An 18,304-nucleotide genomic window follows, 5' to 3' on the forward strand; every position below is an offset into this window, starting at 1 on the left:
GGCTGAATCGCCCCCTGCAGGCCTGATTCAGCCCAAAACGGGCCCGTTGCAGGGCGCAGGGGTGCACCGCACTCTCCCCCCCGCTGGCCAGGTAAGTGGGGTCAGGGGGAGGGAGGTGGGAACAGGGGATTGGCAGTCCTATCTCCTCCCTCTATATATGGAGATTCCCTTTAGGCACCATAGCAAGTAGCACAGATATTATACTATGATAAAGGAATGGGGAGGAGGCAAGTAGAGCCCTGGGTCATTTAGCAATTTCCAGTTCTGCATCTTATTATGCACCGATGCTTGAGCAAATCTCAAAGGTTTCCTGAAAGGTTAGCGTGAACGGGAGCTGAATTTTTTAAAATAAATGGGAAAGTTTCCTTCAAAGAGCTTACAAACAGGAAGTAACTTCACTTTGTTTTTTCAAATGTAAGGAAAGGTTTTAACCATTCAAACTTGGTTATCTGCAACTCATTTAAATGTTAGCTCTTTCTGAAGGAGAATGTTAAAAAGCAGAGTTGCTCCAATCTGGGTTTCTGGTTTCATGAATGACATTTCTGTTAACGGCTCCGTTTTAGATCCAGTTGCAAAAGCCACAGGCATTTGCTGTTTGTAATTTATTTCAGTTTGGGGGTGGGCAGCAGTGGGTCAGTTACAATGTAAATATTGACTTTTCAAACACATACCTTCTCCATCTCTGCTTCTCCTCCCCCCTCACCCACACACAATGAGCACACCCCCACCAATAACCTTTCAAGTCTTTCTAGTGCTTCTAAGCCACTCTATATATTGCCAAAATCCTGGGAACAAGACTCTGCCTTGCAATGCAGGCATGAAATATTAAAAACAGAAGCAAGGCTCAAAACACACACGACGGCAGACGAACAAATTCATCTGCCAAAGAGGGACAAAAAGCAGCCCTGGAGGAGGCGAGATGTGGCACTGTTTAAAAGAAATACTGCAGTTCTGGGAGGGGGAGGGAGACATGAGAAATACATAAATTAAACATGTCACAGGAAGAAATTTTGACTCTTATTCCACTGTTCTGTTTACTGTACCCTTCTGCTGCCTTGCAAGAACTGCAGTCATTAGAAACAACATCAGACAGGATATATACTTCTGTGTCTGGTGTCCTTAGCTAGGGAGCATGGCTTTCTTACTATAATGGAGACATTTACATCAAGAATAAAAGACCTTGAAGGAGCCAATGCATCTGAAGTCTACAAATCAGGTCATTTTGTTCCCCCTGAACTCTATCCAGAGCTAGACATGTAGAAATTTGATTCTAGTGACACCAAAAAGCATAATTTTTCCCCAAATCCTAACTTCCTGAAATTGAGAACAGGGCCGGATCTAGGGTTGCCGGCACCCAGGGCAACCCAAGTCTGGCCCCTTGTGCGCGTGCACATGCTCCCGGCCCCCCGTGCTGCCTTTTGCCTGCCCCACAGGACAGGGGGCCCATGGCAAGCCGGCCGCCCCCTGTCCTGCAGGGCAGGCGAAAGGCAGCGTGGGGGGCTGGGAGTCCACCCGCGCGCTCCCGGTGGCTGGCAGCTGTGCCCAGTACCCCCTCCTTGGCGATGCTGGGGGCAGACTACCCCCCCTACCCCCCCTCGATCCGGCCCTGATTGAGAAGGGTAATACTAACATTTCTTACCAGAGGAAATAGGCAGACTCCATTCATGGGAACAAGTGGCTTATAAATCTAAGGAACAGCCACGATCTTTTGGAAGTTTATTCATTTCCTAAGCGAAAGGCTTTGGTCAGTCATATGGAAAAAGTTAAACTGTGAGTGTTGGCCAGCCCATGTGAATCCGGATCTTTCCGAAATGGCAGCAATGTTTCAATCTGGGTGCCATGGTATCCTCCTTTTAGTGCCACGAGAAGGGGGGGGAATTGTTTATATCAATTTCAACTATCATACATTCAAGCTATACAATTATTAGTTGTTTGTAAATGAGTGTAATTTGGTTTCTGACAGTCCAACTGTTTAAATTCATTAAACTGTAATTATACTAGGCCCAGTGAACGGTCTGGGGAGATGTCTGATGCAACAGCAGTGCTGATGCTAAGTGGGTGTGAACTCGGTCAATCCCTTGAAAAAGACTACTGGGAATCCCATGTGAGAGCAGGCTATAATAATTTTTTTTTAAAAAAAGCAATTAAACATCTCAAAACAACCACAATTAGCATTCTCAAATGGCTGGAGAAGCCAAACACAAAACAAAAATCCAAGTATTCAAGTCCCTTTGATTATCTGCTTTATAAACGGAATGGGATTGTAGTTTATTGCACTGTTATTGTATGCATTATCTTCTTTTTTATGGCATTGTGTACTATTTTTTTGTAATCTGGTTTTTGCATTGTTTATGGCTATTTTCTAATTTATTATTTAATGTAAGTTTTATGCTGTTTTATTGTATCACTTTCAATAATCTACCCTGAGCTTCAGAGGGAAAGCATGTCATTAATAAAATATGTAAATAAATAAACAGCATATTATATAAACAGTGTTTTCAACCATAAATATTATGAGACTATTGGAAAGGGCTGGATGGTACAGCTCTTCCAAACAGCCTTAGATAGCAAATGTCTCCCTGTGATCCTCTTCCTGTCTTAATACAGGGTACTCACTCTGTGGCTCAAGAGAGCAAGTTTAGTGTAATTGTTTAGAGCGCGGGACTCTAATCTGGAGAGCAGGGTTTGATTCCCCACTCCTCTGCTTGAAGCCAGCTGGGTGACCTTGGGTCATTCACAGCTTCTCAGAGCTCTCTCAGCCCCACCTACCTCACAGGGTGTTTTGTTGTGGGGATAATAATGACATACTTTGTAAGCCACTTTGAGTGGGCATTAAGTTGTCCTGAAGGGCGGTATATAAATCGAATGTTATCATCATCATCATCATCATCATCATCATCACGGAGAACCATATTCACAAATACCATCAACCGAAAGAGCTGCATTTACTTCCATTCCTGGCATGAGGTCTGCATCTCAAGGAGGCTCACAGCCTACCCATTCCTCTAGCAGTGGCTATTTCAAGGCAGGAACCACTTGCTAACCACAAGACCTAGATATGGGACTGGTGCCATGTTGGGGAACGCTGCTCAGAAGAGCCGCAGGTGGCATGTCAAAGAACCACATGTGGCTCCTGAACTCCCAAGCAAATTTTCTGAGGATGGCAGCCTTAATTCAGGTATCAATCAGACACAATAAATAAGACTTCTCAAAACTTTTTCAAAAATGGTAGAGCCTCAGTCAAGACAGAAATTACCATTTCATAATCACCTGTTGGCTTGTTCTCCCCTATCATGGTAGCTCTGCAGTTGGGTCACCACAGCCAACGTTCTCTGCCCCTACCCCATATCCAAGCCTTCATATATATTTATATTTATATTTTTCCATAGATTACCTTCCCTGCCCCCCTTTTCTGGCACAATCATGACATTAGCCTTTTCCCAACAGAAAAGGCTTGAGAATTTCAACCATTCAGCCAAGTTAAAAGAAGTATGGCCGTTCTGACCGAGTGTATCCATTTGGAGTAGAGATGGGCACGAAATGGGGAAAAAACTCCATGAGGTTCGTGGTTCATCGTGTTTCACAAACCACGAACCATGAACTATCATGAACCTGCCCCAGTTCACAAACCGGTTCGTTTGGTTCATGAAAATGTCACTTCCAGGTCAGCAAATTGTCTCTTCCGGGTCAGCAGGTCACCCCCATTGCCTAGGAAATTGGTTGATTGGTGCCAGGCTGTCTGCAGTGACTAAACGAAAAATGAACCAAACAAACTGGCCTAAATTTCGTGGTGGTTCATTAGAAATGGGCTCTAACGAACTGCCAGTTTGCGAACCACAAACCAGCTCAGTTCACGCTGAACTTTGGTTCGTATTTGGGTTCGTGCCCATCTCTGCTTTGGAGTTTGCTAACCGCTGCAACTGTATTTTTTAACTTTCTTTCTCTTATTTTAAAACAACAGGCTTTCACCCTACCCACAGGCTCTACAAGGACCAAACACAGCTGTATGCCAACATATCTCCACACCGCAACAGTGAGCAACACGACACTAATAAAAAACAGCTTTTCTGCCCAGATTCCTAAACTTGTTAAAGTCACCCTGTCTGTTATTTCCCTCACATGTCAAAACTTGATCCATCTCTTTACTGAGCCATAATCATCAACCCAGATACTATGGCTGCTCTCTTGCTTATAAGCTGGCAAGGGCAGCCTGTGTCATTGCCCATCACAGTTATGGCTACTAAGGCTGTGTCAAAAACACACTGGCATTGGCTTCATTTTCAGCTGTTTCCAAAAATAAGAACCTGTTACCACTGTCTTCAGCAGCATGAGCCAGACTTGACTAAGAGCTCAACAATTTTATTCATTTATTTTATTTTATCATATTTGTATTCCGCCCTCTCCGCGAGCAGGCTCAGGGCGGATAACAGCATGAATAACATTTAAAATATTCCATATAAAACACTGAAAAGCATCATACAAAAATATAAAAAATAGCAGCACTCTTTTTCCTGATGGCGGCAATACAGTTAATGACAAATAGTGCAACAGTACAGTTGAACATAGCAGCAGCTTAAGAACAGTGGTGGGCAGCTCTCATGGGGAGGGGGGTAGATGTTGTATCCTCCAGCTAGCGGAGGCCCAGCCTCAGCCACAAGCCTGGCAGAACAACTCTGTCTTACAGGCCCGGCGGAAAGATTGTAGATCCTGCCAGGCCCTGGTCTCAGAAGACAGAACATTTCACCAGGTAGGAGCCAGGACTGAGAAAGCTCTAGCTCTAGTCAAGGCCAGGCAGGCCTACTTGGAACCAGGGACTGATAACAATTTCTTTCCTCCCGATCAGAGGGTCCTCTGGGGAATATACGGGGAGAGACGGTCCCTCAGGTACGCTGGCCCTCCACAATACCTCCACAGGGCTGGGCCTGACTGCTAGACCAGGCTGCAAACCTGAGTGAACCAGTGGCTCTGCGTTACAGCCACTTCCTCTGCATGGTCACCACGGTCACCCCTGCAGACAACCAGGCGATTATGCACAGGCAGGGGCCACCACGCTCATGCCCGTTCTCCTTCCCAGCACATTTACTGAACACACGAGGCTGGGCTGCCGTGCGTACCAGGCTTATGAGAGAGGAATAAGAAGAAACAGAAATAACATCAGTGGCCTCTGGCAACTCAAACACACTTTTCACAAGGAAAACCAGAATCAATTGATGCCTGACAGCTCCCTCCGGGTCAGTATAGCACTAGCATCAGGCTGTATTGCATGAAGACCAAACATAATTGCTTTGAGAAAACAAGTGGAAGACTGCAGATTTTATGTATAGGAAAGTGCTATCTCCTGTGCTTTTTCCTCACATACATTGACAAATGTGGGAAAGAGTTGCCCTGGAGAGATGTTTCTTAAAGAGGATGCAGCCATACTCCTTCTAGAGGTACTCTGGAATGAGGATTAATTTGAGTGCATTTGTTCAAGATCAGTTTGAGTGCTTCTGTTCACAGCTGTTCTATCCATGTTGATCTCCTGTCTGTTTGTACTAGTATGTTCTTTGTTGGAGAGTTTCTGCATTTCACATTTTTTTGCAGAAAAGTTCTGATTCATGAGATTCTCACAGACATACCCTGAAAGATCAGGCAAAATTTGCTGTTACACAGAGCAACAGTGGTGAAAGTGAAATCCTAACCAGTTGTAAATTTTGTAAAATTTTGTAAAATTGTAAATTTTCAGTTCAAGGATATTATCCTTGAAAATGCAGTGAAAATTAAGGAGAGCCTCTAGGCATGCATAGTTATTTTCCTTATAATTTGCACAATCACAGCCTGCCGCATGTGTATGCACAATAAGGGATCAGAAGCTTCCAAACTGGACTGAACCTCCCAACACCCCTCTATTTTAGAAATAAAGCACTGATCCCACTTGTTTCTTTGATAGAGATGGGCACAAACCGGAAAAAACCCGAACCGTGTGGTTCATGGTTTGTCGCATTTCATGAACCACGAACCACAAACTTTCATGAACCTGCTCCAGTTCGTGAACCGGTTCATTTGGTTCGTGAAAGCATCACATCGGGGTCAGCAAATTGTCACTTCCAGGTCAGCAGAAGGTCACTTCTGGGTCAGCAGAAGGTCACTTCCGGGTCAGCAGAAGGCCACTTCCAGGTCAGCAGGTCTGCAGAAAGTCCATCCCCTGTTGCCTAGGAAACTGAATGATCGGCGCCGGGCCATCTGAAGTGACGAGCCAAAAAATGAACCAAACGAACCATCTTAAAGTTCATGGTGGTTCGTCAAAAATGGGCTCTGACGAACCGCCAGTTCGTGCCAAATTTTAGTTCGTATTTTGGTTCATGCCCATCTCTATTCTTTGACCATGAATTGTCATCTCTCTCTATCGTACTCAGCTTGCTCTACTAACAACTGATACTCAAAATCCAAAGGCCGATCACTACAGAGGACAAAATCATAACAGCATGAAGCACTAGTGAAGACGGAACCATCCCCAAACCCCAGCTTTGTGTAGCATGTGCTAGCCACAATGAACACCAGATCATCCTTTCATAAAACCCTTTTAACAACATATAAAGCCTTAATAAAGCCAAGGGTAAACCTCAAAAATATAACAGTCAGTCACAACTGTGTGGATTCACATTCCAGCAAGTGCTTAGCGATCTGATCCTACCCACTGCCAATATGTTTATGCGAGTGATACAGTCATGACTACATGCGCCCTTGCAAAGACACCTTTGCAGTCCCAGTATTGTACTGTGCAAATAAACTAGGAGTGTGTCCAGAAGAAACATATTGCACCATCACCAGCAGAAAATAAAATGTGTACCTGGACACAAAGGAGCCACCAGAAGGAGCGCTCAGACAATGCAGGGGGCTGTGGCACAGTAGTAGAGCTCTGCAGTTCAATTTCCAGCACCTCTAGCTGAGCCTTTGGCTGAGTGCCGGGGGGGGTCCCCCTTCTTCCATCTAAGACCACCACTTTTTCTGGGGCTGCCCTCGGCCATCTACTATGCCCATATACAGATTCCCAAATATTTATTTAAATAGCCTGTGGCCTGAACTATTTTAATGACTTTTTAAAGATTATTATCGATTTTATGGTTTTGTGATTAATTCACTGTTTTTTATGAACGTTGTTAGCTGCCCTGAGCCCATTTGTGGGGAGGGCGGGGTATAAATCAAATCAAATAAATACATAGCTAAAAGGATCAGGTGATAAGTTTCTATGCAAGAAAATGAGGTTCTTTTGGTCGATAGTAATTGAGAATGTGGCTCTCTGTGAGCTACACAGTGTGTACCACTGTGTTAGGGCTGTTTTAAACTGTTGTAATGGAAGCAATTGTATGCACATAATTAAAGACTTGGGACACTCCTCATTCTTTTCAATACAAAATCCTTTGTGGCCAATTCTAGTCAAGCCACCAAATCAAGTTGTGCCATTGCAAGATATATCAGCAGCAGCTGTCTTAGCTGAAGGACTACAGGCTCACAAAACAATTTAGCATGAACAAAATCAAGCACAGTGTATCATCACAGTTGAATATGAGGAAGAGAAGGGCAGTTGCAGCCATCTTACACAATATTTGCGAGGTAGAGCTCTCCAGGGCTTGCTCCCCAAATTTTGGAACTGGTGCAATATTGACTTCAACATCCTCAGATAATGCTGCAGAAATTAAAAAAAGGAGAGGAAAAAAATTAAAATCTGAATTTATGATTCTGTTTATTTCAGATGGAAAACAGTAGCATGGGGGACAACATTGAAGACCAGGTTCTCTAGCCCATCTCTGAAAAAAGCATCCATAAAAAGAACATTTTTCTCAGGGACTTTCTAAAAACTATCGTGTTGCGATGTCACCTCCAACAGTGTTATTCTTATAAGTACAGAGTACGAATATATATATTTTTATTCCTCACTCGCACGCATATGAATTCAAAGGCACCATTTCCCCAAGTTATTTCATCCATTTATTCATATAATGTGTTCCTTTAAAATATGAACATCTTGCCATTCTGCTAACAAAAATAGCTTTAAATAATATACAACTACAATAAAGAACTGAAAGAGGCAAATAAAGCAGCGGCGAAATGCTTTTCTCCTCCCATTGGCAAACGCTTGACCAAATAAAATGGATTTAACGCTTCCAAAAGGAAAGAAGAACGGGGAACTAGGTGAACAACTCCAGCAAGCAAATCCCACAGCCCAGATAGCACCCACTGAGAAAACTCTTTTCTGGGTCAGAATAAGGCTTCCAAAGAATAAGTGAGAACACAAGCAGGTTCAGATAGGAGAATTTGGTCCTTCAGATACTTTGATCCCAAACTGGTTAGTTTATTAGGTTCCTCATTTTACATCACAACATTCTCAAAGGAGGATGCTCAGCCATCCACTGATCATACTCTTAATTTTCCTTCAAAGAGCCTCAAAAGGAACATTCACATGGCAACAATTCTCCGCATTGCTGGAAAAAGTGTTCACAGCAACAAAACAGCATCCACGTGGGATTTTCCCCAGTACTTTTCCTTACCTTAAACCCCTACCTCATTCCCCAAGAGGGCTTTTTCATGCTTTTTTAAAAAATCAGTAATTACTGTATGGTTACAATGACATAAACAAAAACAAAGGCCATGGGGAAAGACTGTAGAAAACCGTTGCCAAGAGGGTCTGTCTCCCCAAAAATTTTAAACTGTATACAAAATCCAATAGTGTCTGCTTACTGCTAAATCACTCTTCTAACATCATATATGAATCACAGCCACTAGCAAAAACTATTTTATCTATCACAATGAATACTTTAACCAATACACAGTCAATGAATAAAGAACTACATGTGGAATTGCATATGTATAAATCAATACAGAACAAAGTCTCTCTGTCTATGTCCACAAGTTGTCCGTAATATGTTCTCAACTCCAAAGAATGTTCCAACCTGATAGTCAACATTCAAGATGTAGGGGAAGGTCCTCCTTTAGGTGGGGAAGAAGTGAAGAAAGTGCTGTTGTGCTGTGCAAATCCACGTTCTTTCATCCACAGGCTTGAGTGTGCAAAGGAATCCCCTTGCCTCCACAACAGTAGACGTGTTCCAAGTTGCACTCTTTCCCCTGGAGTAACATGGAGGACACTGTTCCCAGCCCGACAAAATGCTAGCAATTTTTGTTTCGCTTGATCCAGCTTTCTCAGGGGCTTTGTGTTTCAATTCATTCCTAGGCATAGAACTAGTCTGGAGCCAATGTAACGGCAATTCTCTCTGGATCAATGGCATAGCAATTACATTTCTAAGTCCCTGAAGGCTGTCCGGTGCCGGAGCAGGAATGGCAGCGGAGGCAATGAAAATGGCGCAGATGTGGGTGGGGCCTTAAAAAACGCACAACTTCTGATCCACACACATTTGGACTGTGATCTTTTCAAGAAGATCATATCAAAACAAGTTTTGGAAAGAGCACTCCAAGCAAACATCTAGAAGGCAGACAATTGGAAGATGATGTTGTGTGTGTGTTCCCTGCCACTCCAGCCAAAATTAAACCTGTTTAGACTCCACACCAGAACAAAACTTCCATGCAGAAAGTTTGCTCTTCAGCGCACAAGTTGCTTATCTATTAAGTAACAGCAACTCATTCCATTTCAGAATAATTCATGTTTTCGTTTAGGGGAGGTGTGATTATTTTTTTTACTGTTTATGAAACAAGAACTTTTTAAAAGGTTAAAGTCTGGATTTGAACTAAGGGCGTGCCTGCACATATTTTCCTGGATTCTGGGTGAGCATAATGCTCTATGCAGCACCTCCAGCTCATGCACCCTGGACAGCTCCCGCCAACTCAATTTAATGGGAAGAAAAACTATTGCCTGCTCGTCCCGCTCAAGTGGATCCGGGACACTTAAGAGCAAACTAGACTGCTGGTTGGGTGTCTAGACACAGCTCTGTTTCCTGTAGGGAATGTCGGCTAAAAAAATAAAGGAGATCGCATACAAGCTCAGACGACTGCCTCCCCCTAACTCTACTCTTGCACTAAAACTGTGCTGGGGAGGAGTTATTTCCCTGGTTTTGCTGCTTCACATGCACAGAATACTCCATGTGGAGCAATAAAAATGGGAAGGTAACTCCCCTCCAGTACACAAAAACAGGTGGGGTTAAAACAGAAGCCCTTCCTCCCCCATGGCAGCATAGTGAGACCAACAGACATGTGGCTGTAGGGAAAAATCTGGGTCTGGGGAGCCCAGACTTAGTTCTTAGGAAATTAGCATGTTTGGTTTGGCCCTTAGCTTTAAAAGATGATGGTTTGTTCCAAAAGATGGATTCTCTGCACCTACTTTCTACGACCTTGCCATTTTCTCCAAGATACACCAGCACAGACTACACTGGGGCACAATCTCGTTTCATCTGGTGACTTCAAAGTGATACGGTGATATAAACGATCATCCAGTATAGCCAGAGCAGTTCAGTGGCTAAGGGGGGCGAGCCATGAATCAGGAAGTTGGTCGTTCAAAACTGGACGCTGCCATGAACTCAGTGGTTTCAGACAAGCCACTTTCAGCCTCTGCCTCCACCCCCTACACCCCACATCTGAAATATGGGATAACAATACTGACCCGCTTTCTGTTGCTTTAACAAGATAACATAGAGAAATGCATGAGATGTTTGAGAGCTGCACAAATGCTACGCAGATAAATCCTTAATTAAACCGCTCTTGTATTCCAACAACTGGTTCTTTCTGAAGAAGGATCGAAAATCCTTTTAGCAAGAAAGCGGGCAACATTGGATTGCTGCTTGCAGGGGCTCTACCCGGGGGGCAGGCAAGGGCGAAGATAACATGTCCAGGCCTTTTAGATTCAACACAGCTTCATCAATTAAATTAGTACAAGTGCACAGCGGGTCCATTGCATACCATGTCAGTCCAAACTACTCTTCCTGTGCTATAATAGACTTTGCGTTGCCGGAACTGTGTTTTCGCTAGAGCCCAGCTGTCAGTTAAATGGGAAAGACCAGTTGTTAGCCAGACAGGGCCATCTGTCCTGCAGACTTGACACCACTGTAATGTTGCTGTCACAGTGAGGATAAAATTCGGCCGCAAGTGAGCAGAGCCCAGGTCACAAGAGAAATAACAGTTGACGAGGCTCATTGGTCCCTCCCCGTTTCTTCCCATCACTCATCTGTCTCATTATCAAGAACTTTGGAATGGCAGCAGTTGAGCAGAACTGAATTCTAATAGAATCCAGAAGCTTGTGCGGGTTTGGAAGAATCTTAGATTTCTGTGTGTGTGTGTGTCTGTGTGTCTGTAAGTGTGTCTGTGTGTGTTATGTGCCGTCAAGTCACCTCCAACCTATGGTGACCCTATGAAGGAAAGACCTCCAAAACATCCTATCATTAACAGACTTGCTCAGATTCTGCAAACTGGAGGATGTGGCTTCTTTTATTGAGTCCAGCCACATCATTTTAGGTATTCCTCTTTTCCTGCTGCCTTCCACTTTTCTTAGCATTATTGACTCTTCCAAAGAATCTTGTCTTCTCATGATGTGACCTAAATACTGTAGCCTTAGTTTTGTCATTTGATATAGTCATGTTGTCATTTCTTTTGTATAGAAAGCAAATTCCAAGGCCGTAACCTTGCAGATCAGGGGAAAGCCTCAAATCCACACATCCACACAATGCTAAAATGTCCAAGGTTTGCTTCAAAAGGATTATTCACACAGATCGTCCTAATTCCTTTTTGTTGGCACCTAACCGGCTACAATAATGATACCGTCTGTCGAAGAGTCTCTATCCTCGCAGGGAGGAATATCGAGATGGAACTTCTGAGCACTTCTTTCATCTTAGGGCAAGAGAGGCATCTGCAGCCATTTGACTTCCAACAGGAGGCAATTCAGACGCTCACACACGCCAGGAAGTCTGGACTTACTCGGAAAGGAATGTGCCCAATTTCACCTCCTGCCACATGCTGTACGAAACGCATCAAATTTGCATTTTCAAGCTGGAATCAATGCTCTAAAGAAAAATTCCAAGAGCTGGAGGGGAGAATTCCAGCCCAGCGGTGTCCGGCCCTATTCCTGTTCCAGATGGGCCTTGTAGAGGAAAGCTTATGAAACTGTGGCTGCCTTGACAGTGCGGAACAAGAGGCCAGGAGGAAGGACTCAATCACACAGCAACTATGGCAGCGATGCCTAGCCAAAAGGGATTCCATATGAGAACGTACATTTTACGGCTCGTTTGCAAATTAAATATACGAAAAAAAGCTAAGGGCATTTTAAAAAAAGAATTTGATGCTTCAGTAACTTAGTCTCAGCTGGACTTGATTGCAGAGTAGGAAAAAGCTCACTTCCATTCCCTCTGAACCCCTCTAAAAATATGAAAACTATACAGTTAAAAAGTCAGAAATTTTAAAAGGTTCCTGTTACTCCATCACAAACATAGGATGCATTCGTTGGTAAGATAACAGCAGCCACTTCCATACACAGATAATTATTTGTGTAGCTCTTTGCTTTTGATGCAGGTGGTGCAGCAAATGCAAGGCATTTACAGAAGCAACGTAACAACGCACTTTCCCCTGCCCTTTTCTTGGTTCAGTCCCCCGCAGCCACTATTGCCCCCCCCAACACACTTCAGAGGGATTTTTTTTAAATCCGTAATTTGCAGATAGCTATAACCTCATAATATTATAGCAATCTACTCCAATTCCCAGCTTTTAAAAAGGTCTCACTCTCTAGCCCTTTTGCTATGGAGTTTTAAGGGGAAATGTAAAGCCTGCACATTTCCTCTTATAATTCCACACTGGAAAGGACTGGTTCCTTTTTCTATAATGAGAGCTGGGAATCAGCAACATGGCAAAATATCATTATAATGCTATGGAGATGCTATGCATCTGATGAAGAGAACTGTGATTCTCGAAAGCTTATGCTACAGTAAAGTTGGTTAGTCTTAAAGGTGCTACTGGACTCTTTTCTATTTTGCTACTACAGACTAACACGGCTAACTCCTCTGGATCTATAATGCTATGGTGAGCTAGCAATTCCCAATTTTTTAAAAAAAACTTTCTGGCTGGTTGGCATCTATAAAGGCCAAAATTAGAAAAACCTTTCCAATTTTGGTAGGCCCTGGAAAAATACAAACCTTCTTGTCCACATGATGTCCATCTTTGACAGAGATCTTTCCAAAGAAAGATCTCACAAAACCAGATTTTTAAGAGTGATTGCAATAAAGTGGGGAGGAGACACAAAAGCAAGATAAACAGAGGAGAAAGTGAACCAATATATCCATATGGAAACAGCCGCTATCATTGATTCAACAAGTATATGGATGCCCATTTTCACACGTCTTACCAGCTTTGGTAGGTCATGCAAAGCTCCTGGAAGGACAGCGTCTTCCTGGCGCAATTTCCCGGTTCTCGCGCAAAATCGCACCAGGAAGACACTGTCCTTGTGGGAGCTTTGCGCAACGTACTGGAGCCGGTAAGACGTGTGAAAACGGCCGATGACGCAACCAACTAGTTCATGCAGTGATGACAAAAAGCAGAGGTTGTTGGGTTACCTTTAAGTTTCCAAAATGGAACTGGAATCTAGCTAAATCTAGTTAAAACCAGAAGTTTTAACTTGCAAAGCTAGAGAAGTGTAGAAGTTTAGAGCAAAGAATCATTTACTGGAAAAGAAAGTCAAAGCAAGGCTAAATGAATGCTGGAACCATTGTTGCTGGCCCACAGTGCAATCCTAAACAGAGTTACACCCTTCAAAACCCACTGAATCCCATGGACTTAGAAGGGAGTAATTCTCTTTAGCATTGCAATGTGAGCCACTTACCAGGTGAGCTTTTCACACTGAATTTCAATAGATTCCTGTGAATAATGGCAGCAGAGAATACTAGATTCTATTCCTGGATCTTGTTATATCAGCAGGTGAAAAACACAAAACGAGAGGCGAAACTCAAGCTGGTACTAAATGAGATGATGTATTCCTTAAGAGTAAAAATGTGTTTCAGTAAGATTCTTCCTCAGGGTAAAGTGAAATTGGGTCTCCTAACTGAACTAATTGCAACATAGCACGGCAGCTACTAGCGCTGCAATCCTAAAAAGAGTTACACCCTTCTAAACCCAATCACAGAAATGGACTTAGAAGGATATAACTCTGGTTAGGACTGCATTGTGAGAGACTGAGTTGTCAACGAGAAACTCCCTAGTTCAATTCAGACTTCTGCCATTAACTCCCAGGGCCTTAGGCAAACCATGAAGCCGTAAACTTCCCCGACTTCATCTGAATTACAGAGATAATAATGCTAATCTATTTTGTAGTAAAGGTTATTGAAGTAGTACATATGAAATTCTTTTATGTATTCTAAAACACTATAGAAATACTGTATTTTTAAACTTTAGGATACTCTCCGTTAGACGGGTTTTTCTTTTGCCCAAGCTCCTAAAGAAAAGATCTTAAGAAATTCCTTCCCTTGTTGACAGGAAAAGTAAAAGGTAAAGGTAGTCCCCCCGTGCAAGCACCGAGTCATTACTGACCCATGGGGGGACGTCACACCACGATGTTTTCTTGGCAGGAAGCACCCTAGAATTTAATCAAGACATAGATACAGTTTCAGTTACCTCCCTAAGAAAGTTTCCTATCACAAAGACATTTATTATTTATTTCATTTATTATTTATTTCATTTCTGTGCCGCCTCTCCAAAGAATTTGCTTGAGGCAGCTTACAAATTATAAAAATCATTAAACATTTTAAAACACAGCAAGAACATAAAAACAATATACAAACAGCTTGGAAGGAGTATCACAAAACGTTCTCAGGCTAGAAGCATGTGGTAAAGATGATGTTAAAAGATCAACACCTTAATTAAAAGCTTGGATCAAAAGAAATATTTTTGCCTAGAACCTGAAAGAGAACACAGTAGGTGCACCGGGTAAGCCACAAAGTGGAAGAGCATTCAAGAGGCAGGGTGCCAACACTGAAAAGGCCCCGTCTCAGGCCAAATCACAGAGAACAGGGCTTGTGAGGAGGATCTTAACTAGCAGACTGGACTATTTACTCCTCTGGAAGAATTTATTTTATTTTTCCCCAAGCACTTTATGCTGCTCCCTGCCCCCCCCAATCCCCACACACTTTTGTGGTATCAGCCAGCCGATAGACAAAGCAAAGATAACAAAGCTATTGACTGACTTATCCACAAAGCTGATACAAGTTTCTTTTCCACCCAAGGCGAGCCATAAACAGGGCTTTGTTTGAGCTACAGCTCAACTCCTCCTTAAAACTGAGCTTCCCGTGCCAAATCTCAGATCTGGATAAAATAACACAGATGAGAATACCTTTGAATATATCAAAAGATCGCCAAATATCCTCTTATCGCCAGGTTAACTGCAGCAGCATCTTGCGTTTCAGTGCCTCCCACTTCAGAACATTAAGTACGAGTTACAATTCTCCACTATCTTCTTTAATCCTCACAACAATTATGTAGGTTGGCTTAAGAGATAACAGTTACTTACCAAGGCCACCGGTAAGCTTCATGAACAGAAACAGAGTCCAACCCTTACTCATCTCTGTGATTTTGAATCCACTGTTCTCACACTGTCTCCTAGCAGAACAACTAGTAGCAACCACTGTGTGTCACTAGGGAGAGTCTGGGCTTCTTCCACATGGAGGTTTTTCTCTACTTTGGTATCCAAAAGGGAGTGGTTTTTTTTCTGTCTTCTGAGAATTCACTTTATAGCGGGGGGGAGGCCCAACTGTGGCTCCCGGAGGTCTCTGGGTATCGCCGTGGCCATACATTTTAGTTTAGTTTATTTCCCTCCCTTTCCTTCTTTCTTTCCATGTCTTTCCCTCCCTTTTCCTTCCTTCCTTCTTTCCATGTCTTTCATATTTTCAAAAAAAAATGTTGGGGTTCCTAGGTATGTCTCAGAAAATACCTGGGGACTTTGAGAGTGAAGCCTAGCAAGGATGTGACATCACTTTTTTGTGTTGTCACTTCCAAGTCAAAAGTCAGGTGATGGTTCTTCCCAAGCTCCGCTCCTTCCGATGATGTCACTTCCAGCATACTGCAGCAAAACCCCACCCCTTCTTGTGATGTCACTTTTACGATACTGTTCCAAACCCGCCTCTTCATCTGAAGTCACTTCAATGCATCATGCCTTGCGGCTCTCAAACATCTGACGTTTATTCTATGTGGCTCTTACATTAAGCAAGTTTGGCCACCCCTGCTTTATAGCATGCTCTAATTGGGCTTTGATTGTCCTTTCCCCATTGTTCTTTCTTCTGTTAGCCCTGGGCTTCCAGGGAATACACTTTCAAGAGCCAGGCTCCCTGGAAATTCTCTTGGTCTTTAAGATGCTAATCAACTTGAATGTTGCTCTTCTACTGCAGACCAACATGGCTACCCACTTGAATGCTATACTATCTATTGATTTTTTTAAAAAGTCCTCAAATGGCCTTGAGGTAGTGCATCAGGGGGAAATGCAGGGGAAATGGTAGCTGATAGAAGAAAGTGCATTAAAAACTCCTATGCAGATACTCGATTGCTAATAAGGATGCCTCTGAATGTTCAGCTGCAGCAAATGAAAAACAGAGAATCCTTGCCATGTGACCCCAGCCTTGGATTCACAACCCCATTAGTTCTTGGGAGAAGCAACAGAGGAACTGGGCAGGAGATGTCAGGAAGGTATCTGCCTAATGCAGAACCACGGGAATGCAAGTGAATTGGATCAATTTTTTCTTTCAAGCATAATGCCCACGGGGCTCCTTTTAAGATGTCAGGAGTCAGGACTGGAGAAAACCAGGTGTGGTAAAGTGGTTAACATGTTGGACTACAATGTGGGAGATCTGAGTTTGAATCTCTGCTCTACCTTTAAGCTCACTCAGGGCCAAGCTACACATGACGAATGACACTTGAACGGCAAGTGGATTGAGTGGAGGGCAAGTGAACAGGGAGAAATACACTTGCCGTTCAAGTGTCATTCGTCATGTGTAGCTTGGCCCTCAGTCATACATTCTCAGCCTGGACTACCTCACAGGATTGTCATCCAGATGAACAGTGCAATCCTAAACAGAGTTACTCCAGTCTAAGCCCAGTCTTAGACTGGAGTAACTCTTCTTAGGATTGCACTGCAAATGAGTTATGCTGCACAGAGCTCCCTGGACAAAAATCTACTAGGCAGACTGAAGGCTGGTCTGCACAGCAGAATGAGGTAGAGTCCTGGGATGGTAAGAAAAGACTGTGCTACTGCAATCGGACATAAAATTTTATAAATGCTTCCCTGCATTTTTTCTTTAAAAGTCTCTTCGCCTGAAGAAAGTTGGCACCGCGGGAAGAACGGTTCTAGTCCCCCTGACTGTCAGCTGTGCTAGTTAACCATGCGCACAAATACACCTGCTGCCGGAAGCAGTATAGGATTCTACAACTACAATTCCTCATGCTGGTAAATTCAGCCTGTCTTTTCCCGCTGCGCAATGTTGTTTCTAGCCCTTAGGACAAGGAGGAATGTAAGTACTAAAATAAATAAAATAACTGCCATGTTGCAATCTCGGGTGTCTCGATCTGGCAATCTCACAGTCGACAAGTATCATAGGAGAGGACTGGGCCAGAGGAATGATTACGGCGCTCTGCCTCCTTAGACCTTATCAGACAGGGCTGCCAGCGCTTTACTGCAGCAATAGGAAGCAACATTTATAGTATCGGCTGTTAAAAAGCCAAGCCGCACAACGTACTTTACTGCACCAGCATCCCATTATTTATGGCTCACAGTCCAGACGCAGATTAAACTTCCTCCAGGGACGTGCCTGCATCATGCAATAAAGCAATTTCAACGCTGTGGATTAATAGGCAGTTCATCTCCCAGCAGCTGAGTCACTGGGCAGGGCCCGAGGATGCAGTCAGATAGCTGATGCTAGCCCTTGGGAGAATATTTGATTAATTGGAGGGTGGGGATACAGGGGCCCCTGGAGCAAAACCCACAGTAAGCGCTGATTACAGGGCCAATGGCAAGAGACAGACCTCAAGAGTCAGCCGGACTCCTAGCCTTAAAAATTCCACTTCCTATTGGGGAGGGGGGGAGGGAGGGTGGTGTTTGAAAGACCCTGAAAATAAAAAGAGAATATCTTGCATACTAGAAAGGCTGTGTCCATAACTTATACACTATGAAGGGCATGGACATAAGAGAGTATCAGGGAGGGAGAGAGGGAGGGGAAGGAAGGAAGGAAGATGGAGCAAGGGGTATGTGTGGGAGAAGGGGAGGTAGTTGTGAATTTCCTGCATTGTGTAGGGGGTTGGCTAGATGACCCGGGGGTCCCTTCCAAGGAAGGAAGGAAGGAAGGAAGGAAGGAAGGAAGGA

General features: G+C 43.5%; 1 protein-coding gene across 1 annotated transcript in view; it reads right to left on the reverse strand.

Annotated features, from left to right (window-relative positions):
- Nucleotides 1-18,304, reverse strand: part of LRP1 (LDL receptor related protein 1) — a 386,504-nt gene that overhangs the window by 300,186 nt on the left and 68,014 nt on the right. The window contains 1 exon segment of the mRNA XM_055003348.1: nt 7,580-7,666. Coding sequence (XP_054859323.1) covers nt 7,580-7,666 — 87 coding nt within the window.

This window comes from Eublepharis macularius, chromosome 19 (genome assembly GCF_028583425.1).
Source record: "Eublepharis macularius isolate TG4126 chromosome 19, MPM_Emac_v1.0, whole genome shotgun sequence".
Classification (NCBI taxonomy): domain Eukaryota; kingdom Metazoa; phylum Chordata; class Lepidosauria; order Squamata; family Eublepharidae; genus Eublepharis; species Eublepharis macularius.